The sequence below is a fragment of the Morone saxatilis genome, unplaced genomic scaffold, assembly GCF_004916995.1.
Source record: "Morone saxatilis isolate NCDOM2014 unplaced genomic scaffold, NCSU_SB_2.0 Contig17, whole genome shotgun sequence".
In the NCBI taxonomy this organism is placed as follows: Eukaryota; Metazoa; Chordata; class Actinopteri; family Moronidae; genus Morone; species Morone saxatilis.
In genome coordinates, this window is record NW_023339729.1 from 26,636,594 (window position 1) to 26,646,730 (window position 10,137).

A 10,137-nucleotide genomic window follows, 5' to 3' on the forward strand; every position below is an offset into this window, starting at 1 on the left:
GGTTCACCCATATATACTATAATCTTTCACTCACCCATCTCTGTCTGCCTGGCTGGGCAGGTTAACATCCATCCACAGCCAAGACTCATAGAACTTGGATCGCAGATACACTTGAGTCTCATCCAGGTACTCTTCCCACTCTTCCCCCTCTTCTTCCTCCTCCACTGCCCTTTGAAACAGCAGATCTCCTTCTTCTTCTCTTGCCCTGTTTGCATCTGTATAGGTCATCTGAGGTCGTTGTTCAACCCGTCCAGGTAGTCCATATAGTACAGGTTGTCCATGCTCGTGGTTCACACTTCTACTAGTCCAATCTACGTAAACACATTTACATATAATTAGTCTTATAAAATAACTCTAATATATCAACCTAGAAGCTGTTGTGCCCCTGGAGTTTCTTGTAAACAAACAACATATATGTTTACATTAGTGTTTCTAAACAAAACATATTGTGTTTATTCATGAGGTCTAAAAATGTGTTTCATTGTGAAACATTTGCAAAGCCATTTTATTGAAGTATTTGACATCCATGTTTACTAGCTTGCAGTCTTCCTTTTCCCTGCTTTTGCTGGTGTTTCCCGGGGCGTAAATCAGGGTAAAAGTGTGAATCCATTGCTAGTAATGCAAATTGCCTCACCCACACGTACACAAACCAGGACCCACACATAAAAACACAACTCCATAGTGCTTATTGGAGGTCAAATACTCTGTAAAGTACCTTTAATGAGCTACGTGGATGGAATTATTCAGATTTGTATCCATGCTAGTAGCATGGCTCTAGGGATGGTCTGTTCGGTTGGTATCAGTCGGTCACTTCATCACTTTTTCCTAAAGTCACCAGCAGGCTGACTTCCAACTACAACTACTTGATGGATTGCCATGGAATTTGGTTCAAACATTCATGTCCCCCTCATGATGTAATGATCTGACTTCTAACACGATCATCAGATTAATGTTAGCATGCTAACACATTAAATCTAACAAATTACAAACAGGGTAAACATCATAAACCAAAATTTCAAAGCAATGTGTCCAAGATATCCTGCTAACTAAAAATCAAAAACGATGGAAAGATGAGGTTGAGTAAAAAATAACTACCAAATGTATGCGGGGAGAGTGGAATGTGTCGCCCATGTGCTTTCTCTTCTATCGCAAAACGGAAGACGGTGATTGGGTGAGGTGTGGTGGTTGGGGGCGGTGTGGTCATGGGTGGTGGGGTGGTGGGAATCTCTGTGTCAAACACTTGATCCCTGTAAGTGGAGCAGCAATAGCGGAAGGCGCGCATACACTCCCAGCCCTCTGTGATGTAGAAGGAGCGTCTAGTACAGGAGTACGGCATGGGGATCTCCCTGAGGCCGTCCTTACAGCAGCGATGCTGGAGCTTCTCCTTGTAATGACTCTCTGGAGACAGAAGGGATAAGAGAGGGAACCAGCAGAGTCAGCAGTACTAGTAATGAGTGAAAGACATTGAGCCAGAGAGCCACAGCAGTTCCAGATGCGTTCAGTCACTGTTCGTCTGGATGAAAAACTTCTTAGATTTCAATGACAGGGATTGTCTTTCAGCGTCTCCTGGAAAATGCTGGTTACCTTAGTCTATAATCAAATGTTTTAATTGCATATTTTTACATTTTTAAAGGTACTGTGTAACATTTAGGAGGATCTATTGGCAGAAATTGAATATTATATAGGTATGTTATCATTAGTGTATCGTATCACCTGTATAAAGGAATTGTTGTTTTTGTTACGCAGATACTCCTACACACTTTACTGCACGTTCTCATTCTGAGGTCGTCCAATACAGACATGAGGGGTGTTCAGTTTATTGCAATCTACTATTTCACCACTAGATGGCACTAAATCTTACACACTGGTCCTTTAATACATAAAACAATTGCACATTTCGATTTTCACGTTTGCTGTGTCTTCGACCTACACTGAGTCATTTAAATGTCGATTTACAATGCAGTAATGACAATAATTATTGTTACTAATAATAATTAAGCTGTAAGGGTTTTGTTTTGGTAACACCTTTGACTAAACTGTATAAATGTAAAAACTGTTGTATTACAATATTACTTTGTTAATAAAGTTTAAAAAAGGCAGCTGTTTTCTGTAAAACAAGCTCTATTTGTTGTGACTGATCGCTACAGTACCTACCCAGCATCAAACACCAGACAAAGTTAGTGACTAGCTGGTGAAGAGAGATGGAATTTAGCAGCTAAAAAAGCCAGATATTTTTCTGTTAGTGGAGATAATCAACAATCAGATGTGCTCCCTTCCACCTGTTCCCAGCTACAGAAAACCCTCATTGATACTCACCCAGTTGGGCTCTACGCTTCAACAGTTCAGCAGAGCGCCTCCTTCTGGCACTGCCTGGACACTGCAGGGCTAAGGAGAGATGAAGATAGTGTGTTTCTCTTATGTACAATCTTTTTACAAATATGCAATTTTGCATTAGTCAACCACTTGTAGTTATTAGGATTATTGTCATTTTTGGTAAAGGAAGTAGTACTAATAGCAGTTTTTGGGGGTTTTATCTATTTATCCATTCATTCATCATCTGCTCATCTGGGGTCGTGCTGCAGTGGCAAGCCAGGCAAGCCAGGCACTACAGACGCCACACTCTCAAGTAACACTGTCCAGCTCCTTCTGGGGGATTCCAAAGTTTTCCCAGAGCAGGTGAGATATATAATCCCTCCAGCGAGTTCAGGATCCCGACGTCTCCTTGCAGTTAGACATGCATGGGAAAGGCCTCCAGGAGGAATCGACGCAAAGGAGCCGTGGCTCTACTCCAAGTTCCCTCCAAATGTCTGAGCTCTTCAAAGCATCTCTAAGGCTGAGCCCAGCCTCATTTCAGCTGTTTGTATTTGGAATCTCCTTCTTTTGGTCACTCACGAGCTCATCGCCATAGATGATGGCTAGAACATTGATCGGCTGGTAAATCGAGAGCTTTGCTTTACGGCTCAGCTCCCTCTTCACCACAACAGTCCAGGACAAAGCCTGCATCACTGGTGAACGTTGCACAAATCCGCCTGCCCACTTCATTTTACCATCACTCGCTTAAATGTCACTTAAACCTCAGACTTCGAGGTGCTGACTCTCATCCAGGCTGCTTCAGACTCAGCTGCAAACCACCATAGTGCGTTCTGGAGGTCACAGTCTGATTAAGCCAATAGAACCATGTCATCTGCAAAAAGCAGAGACGAAATTCCACTTTTATCTCAGCCCGACTGTGCCTTGAGATTCTGCCTATGAACAGCCCTGCTACTCCATACTCCCTCAGTATCCCCTCAGTACCCTCACAGGATTCCCCGGGGGACACGGTTGTAAGCCTTCTCCAAGTCCACCAAACCACATGAACTGGATGATCAGACTCCCATGATACTGAAGAGGTGTATCAGCCAAGACATCCCAACAATGTCGGGAGCCTTCAGCATCAAAAACTATGATGAAACTGTCTCTCATGAGGACCGCCCAAGTAAAGGAAGCCCAAAATCTGCTGATCTTGATGATGAGTTCATTACAGTTACCAGCCTCAGAAATTGCCCCACTGGCACCTCAGAGCAGAGCCCACATAATGTTTCACTTCAAGTAGAAGACACATTTCAACATCAACTGCACAGACGAGACTGTGTGAATCATGCCTTCATGGTCACATTACTGCAAAGACACCATTACTGAGGGGGGCCAACAAGCAGAAGAGATTTGTTTGGGCCAAGAAACACAAGGAATGGACATTAGACCAGTGGAAATCTGTGCTTTGGTCTGATGAGTCCAAATTTGAGATCTTTGTACCAACAGGTGTGTCTTTGTGAGACGCTGAGATGGTTCCCACCGTGAAGCATGGAGGAGGAGGTGTGATGGTGTGGGGGTGCTTTGCTGGTGACACTGTTGGGGATTTATTCAAAATTGGGATGAGTTCAACCACAGAATGAAGGAAAGGAAGCCAGTAAGTGCTCAGCATATATGGAAACTTCTTCAAGACTGTTGAGAACCATTCAAAGTGACTACTTCAAGAAGCTGGTTAATAGAATGCAACTTTCAAGAATCTAAAATATAAAACATGTTTTGCTTTTTCTTTATACAGCTTTTTTGTTTACCAGACAAATGTGTTATTTCATAGTTTTCATGTCTTCAGTTTTAATCTACAATGTGGTAAATTAAAAAAAAGAAAAAAGAAAAACGAATAACAGTATCAGTCAACAAGAGATGAGAAAGACAAAAACGCAACACAAAGGCTAAGCAAGGCAGCTGCTCCATGCCCCTTGCAGGTACCTTGTCTGGTTTGGGTTCTAAACCCAGCACTGGAGGCGTAGAGCAATCCTGCATCTGAGAACACTGCTGTGGCATCTCTGCCACCCCCTCGAGTGCAGCCAATGTCTCCATGCTCCACAACGTCCCAGATCTGTGGAAAAGGTCCCATTGAGGACAAGGTGACATGAGGTTTTTGCAGCCGTTTTAAAGTTTCAGTATAGCACATATATTATTATTAATTTTTTGAGGGGTCTTTTATTGCCTTTAATCAATATTTACAGCTTAAGAGTGATAGGAAAGGGGTGGGGGGAGAGATAGGAGCAAAGGGCCACAGGTTGGAGTTCAACCCATGGCCACTGCAGCAAAGACCTATCCAGGCGCCTCTCAGTATAGCACAAAACAAAAACACTGATGATGCTTGTTAGCAGCATATCCTGTTGGCTTGTATACCATTATGTCAGTTAAAAACGAACAATTATCATATATATTTGCAAATGATAGACAAACAACAAACAAATTAAGCAACTATGATTATTTTTGCGTATAAAAACATGTGGGAGCAAAATGAAAAATTTGCGCTCCTGTCATATCTTTAACTATCTGTTACTATAACTATCTGTCTTAATTGGTGAAAAAGAAATGAGAGAATATCAACACAATCTCATCGTCAAATACAATCATAAACACACACACCTTCCTCTGTGTAAGTCTGTCCCTGTTGAGCAGATACACAGCGTTGTCCACAGCCACCAGGCTGACCTTTGCCCCAGGATCACCTCTGACCTTAAAATGAAAGCTCCTCCCAGGGGTGTAGTCACGATGTATGCTGTCCACCGGGCCGACTGTCAGCTGTAAGAGAATTAGTACATCGACACAAAGATGAACAAAAGCCTGAAGAACAGAACAAATAGTCTCGGCCACATTCAACACTATGATGCAAACAACAAATGAAAAAAATTGGATCACAGGAGTAAATCAGAATTTAAGAACAGGGCAATCATTATTCTATATTTTTCTTATTGTCAATACAAATAGTATTACAATATTTTCTGACATCCCAACCCTGTCTGTGGCACCCAGACCAAACCCATCGATTCCTACTGAAATAATATGTCTTTAAAACAGGTCACAATTATATAGTTTTGTATTTTAAAAAGGCTTAGTAATTTTCCAAAACTTCTGGACACTAGTTTTTACCAAACATTACTCAAACAAGATAAAAACACAATAGTGTATTTGTTGGGGACTATTTTCAGATGTGGATTAACGCATATTTGGTGCTCTATTGAGTATTTGGGCCAGCAGAAGGGTGTGTGTATGTGTTCTTGGTCACTCTAGAACTCTTTCATGGGATTTGTTAAAACTATAGAAAAATAATTTTAAGGCACTTTTTTCACATTGACAGACACACACAGAGACTTGCTGAAACCTTTCAGTTATGGAACCAGCTCTGTAAGCTACTCTAGTGACCTCTGAGAATGAGTTGATCTCACCCCTCCAACACAGGAATCTTCCACATCCACCCATATGGAATCTGGCACCACCTCCTCGCGCCCCTCCCAGGGAATAGTGTAGAAGGCCACAAAGCGGAACGACGGCATCATCTCCGGGGTGACCGTCAGTCCAATGTGGGTGACCAGCTGACTGTTCACATTCTCACACTTAGCAACAACAATTTTTCCTTTATTTACAACCTGAGAGAGTTTGGGGGTAAAAGTCAAGTTAATGTCTTTGTTGTGTCACTTGCTTCTTGTTCTACTTCCAAGTGTATGGGAAATGTGACGATGTGTTATTGTCTCACCAGGTAGGTGATCTGTTTAATTAGGTCTCTGTGTGTCTGGTCTGCAGCAGCGGTGGTCAGCTTCAGGGACAGTCCGTCTCCTACAGACACCCTGTTGGTTCCTGTAGATATGTAGAGGTAGTTCCGCTGGCGCTGGTTAAAGGTGACGTATGGCTGAACAGTGATCTGTTGTTTGGCCTGCTGCTCCGGTCTCAGGTTAGCCTGTGTGGTCTCAGCCTGGGAAACAAATCAACGTTTGTGGCAGTTTTGTCTTTACAATCCAATTATAAATGTCCTGTTGTCCAACAGCCTCGTGGATAACATAAAGACATAAAGCCCAGACAGCAAAAATACAAACACACAGAAATCCAGAATAATATACATCTCAAAGTACGAAAGATTTTTTTTAATGCCTTAAATCACAAAATCATATATAAAATTATATATTTAAAGGGTCTATGACAAGGATGTCCATATTTACCAATTACTATTGACATTGTAATGTATTCTGAAGACGCTTATATTTCCGGCTTTTACAACTTTGTACCTTTTATTTTAGAATTTAGGCAAATAAAGTATACTGTATAAAGCAGTGCACTCTTTTCAACAGATAAGGTGCCATACATTAGTAAAAAGTTAACTTATCACAACATTTGTTGGTTTTAAAGCTGGTGGGTAAAAGCTGTCTAAAAAGAATATGTAGTCATACTAACAGTGATAGTTTGTAGAGAGAGTTGATCTCTGGGCATGTTGATGGTAACTCTGGCGGTGCCGGAGGAGACGACCGTTGGACTGTCCAGCAGATTCACCTTCACCAGTACATTATGGGCCGGGGAACCATCATGGTGACTCACCTGGATCTGGACAGGTTGGGGAAAATTTTTCTGTGATTTTATAGATTTAACAGTTTTTCAGTCACAGCGAGCTGAAGGACACTCTAAGACACAGAAGATCGAGGTTTTGGCGGGCTCTCTTTATCTTCAGCTGTCACTATAATAAAGGCACTAAAAGCCCCAAAAAATATACTTAAAAAAAAAAAGATCCAGGTTGTGGTATTCATTTTACTGGACAAAAAAAAGAAAACAGAGAAAATATCTAGGTTTAGTAGATAGATTGAGAAGACAGAGGGTGGTCCTTACTGTAAAGTCGAGGGGCAGGCCTGGTTTGAAGTACTTTGGTATGTCTTTGAAGGATACAACATAGGGAGACTCCACAATTTGAATTCCAGTCTTCTCTGCTTCAACCAAATCACTACCTGCAGAGGAGTAAATCTGGGTTAATCAGCAGTAAATCACTTCCAATAACAACAAAGCTGAATAATTTCATGAAATTTTTCACTGATTATACTATGTCACTCTATAAACAATTTTTTTTTTCTTTACAGTACCTGAAGGGAAACAGATTATCTTAAAGGGTAAAAACTAATAGTTTTAATCCAATGGCTGGTGTTGTTATATATTGCAGAAAATGAACAGGACTGCTGCTTTCTAAAATCACTCCTCACAGTTTCAAACTCATTGCAGTTTTGTGCAGTGTCCCACATTTCCCAAAAGTGGAGACATAGCGAAGAGTCATACATTTTTTGATGACTTGAGTTTGTCTAGAGGGATAAAGGTCATATTGATACCATTGATCTGCGCTGTACAGGGTAAAAAACAAACTGTGGTCTGATTACAACATTTTGAGGAGTTTGGTCTTTCTAGGTTGTGGTACAAGGAACAAAGCAAACACAACATCCCACATTACCCTTGTGCACACTTTACATTACCGACCCTACTGACATTCACATCCCACACTTTGTGATCTTTTGTTATGCTTATATTTCAGTTATTTTTTTGTTGAATTAATTACTTTGAAAAGATGTGTCTCTTCTTTTATAATAAAATAATTTGTCATTTGTTTCTTACCTGATTTGGTGAGCACGGAGGCCTTGACATACACAGAGTGGCCCACCAAAGATCTGATGTCTGGGTAAGCTCTCTTGAGCTCCTCCATGCTCAGTCTAACGACTCCTCCATCCAGCTGCAGGAACACAGAGAGTGCTTTACAAAACATTTGTCAGAAATAAAGGCTATTTTGCTGTTATGTTCACTGTTATGAACCTTAAATAATTAGCAACTAATATTTCCAATTTTGACAAAACAATGTTAGCTTATGTTCCATTTACAAGCTAAAACTCCAGTTTGCTCAGTGAACCAGCTGATACTGATATATTATATAATATTATATAATAAAAACACCTTATCCACTGAGGAAGGCTGTGATGTGTGGTTGAAAGCTCTATAAAAAGAAATTAAGTAGACTTTTTTAAATTTCAAAAATAACAATTCACCTGTAATTGTTTTAATTTGAAATTGAGCTAAACAGTAGTTCTATGCAGCTTTTAGCCTATTTCAGGTCACACAGTTGCACATGGATTGCATGGTTGAGTCTCATGGTTCTCATCTACTATCCATATAAAAGCGACAGGAAACAATTTCCAGCAAACAAGGTCAAAGTGCCGATCTGCACTGAACCAAACAGAAAACATATGTGACAGTGTAAATCAGCGCTGAATTTGGGGATGGAGCAGTGACTTACATGTGACACCTGCTTCACTGAAGGCAACCTTATCCTCTCTTGATTGATTTTCACTCCAAACACCACATAGGCCGTCCCCTGGACTGGCTCCCCATACAGGTAACTGAAACACAATTACTACAACGGTAAGTTAAAAATGAGCCGATTTCATTCGTGTTTCTCTAATGTACTAGGAATGGTAAATGGTAAATGGACTGTACTTGTATAGCGCCTTTCTAGTCTTCCGACCACTCAAAGCGCTTTTACATTACGTGCCACATTCACCCTTTCACACACATTCACACAGCGATGGCAAAGTCATCGAACAGAAACTAACTCATTCACCTGGATCTAGTTTAGGGTTAGGACATGGTTTTAGAGTTAAGGTCAGGATTAGGTAATTAGGTTTAGGTTAAACTGAATACAGGATTGGTGCGGGGTAGCAAGTTAATAGTCAACAGAAAAAAAGAGTTCAATCAATAGTAGTGTGGGTTAAAGTTCACTTTAGGAGGATATTGAATGAATATGGGCAAAGGACGTATAATAAATTGCAGTGGCATAACCGACCTGGCCGAGATCTCTAAAACCAGTTCGCTGTCATCAAGGTTGAGAAAGGACTTCCTGGGCGTCAAGGTAACATTGAATGCAGGAAGCACTGAAACACAACACACCATTAAAATATAGTGGGCTCCAATGTCTTTTCCAAAATGTTTAAAAAATGTGATGTAATTATTAGTGACGGAAAATTGCAACTGATTTTATTAGCAAAAAATAAGCAAGTTTAATTTGACCTACCATATTTCTTCACCTCGAACTTGGAGGTGAATGTGTTCTGCTCCCAGTGGTCAAACTTTGCAGTCACCGTCCATGTTCCTTCACTGCCGTAGACAAACATATCAGAGATAGTACATAAAGCAGAGGGAAACATTTTCGGGGTTTTAGGTGTTACATGTATAATTTGACAAGGCTCAGAGTCTATAGCCATGCAAGCGGGGTCTTGGTCCACAGTAAATATATATATATATATATATATATATATATATATATATATAGATATAGATATAGATATATATTTAATGCAAGTCTACATCCAATAGATGTTGGGACATTTCACTCAAAATCATAAATGTGTATCACATGGTGGCACTAAAGGAAAAGTCAGGGGACCCCAAAGTAAAGTGGATCAATCGTCTGGGAATCATGAGTGTCTGTCTTAGATTTTGTGCCAATTTATCTCGTAGATGTAAAATATTTTCATGTATAAGTGAAAACTTTAACCTGCTAGTGGTGTACTACAGGACCACCAAAAGTCAGCAAGATTTACCCTCAGATGACACTTGAATCTCTTGATCAGTATGAAATTGCAAAGAAGGTTCATCAAAACAGTTGAGACATTTCCGTCTGGACCAAACTTGTGGATTAGCTGAAGCCGACCAACAATGCCATCCCAAGAATGTATCCCAAATTTTGAACTGAATTTCGAGAAAATCGGGAAAAGAAAATTCTTGTTTTAATCCACTACTGTTGTGCAATTATTAGGGGTTGGT

The 10,137-nt window shown here is 40.5% G+C and overlaps 1 protein-coding gene across 1 annotated transcript in view; it reads right to left on the reverse strand.

Annotated features, from left to right (window-relative positions):
• The window catches only part of LOC118326389 (venom factor-like), a 27,233-nt gene that overhangs the window by 11,940 nt on the left and 5,156 nt on the right, over window positions 1-10,137 (reverse strand). Inside the window, exons 9-21 of the mRNA XM_035659370.1 lie at window positions 9,386-9,468; window positions 9,158-9,245; window positions 8,612-8,714; window positions 7,939-8,053; window positions 7,171-7,286; window positions 6,745-6,891; window positions 6,053-6,268; window positions 5,745-5,945; window positions 4,945-5,100; window positions 4,273-4,402; window positions 2,317-2,385; window positions 1,096-1,398; window positions 35-311 (exon numbers count right to left, since the gene is read on the reverse strand). Coding sequence (XP_035515263.1) covers window positions 35-311; window positions 1,096-1,398; window positions 2,317-2,385; window positions 4,273-4,402; window positions 4,945-5,100; window positions 5,745-5,945; window positions 6,053-6,268; window positions 6,745-6,891; window positions 7,171-7,286; window positions 7,939-8,053; window positions 8,612-8,714; window positions 9,158-9,245; window positions 9,386-9,468 — 2,004 coding nt within the window. The remainder of the gene's footprint in view (window positions 1-34; window positions 312-1,095; window positions 1,399-2,316; window positions 2,386-4,272; window positions 4,403-4,944; window positions 5,101-5,744; window positions 5,946-6,052; window positions 6,269-6,744; window positions 6,892-7,170; window positions 7,287-7,938; window positions 8,054-8,611; window positions 8,715-9,157; window positions 9,246-9,385; window positions 9,469-10,137) is intronic.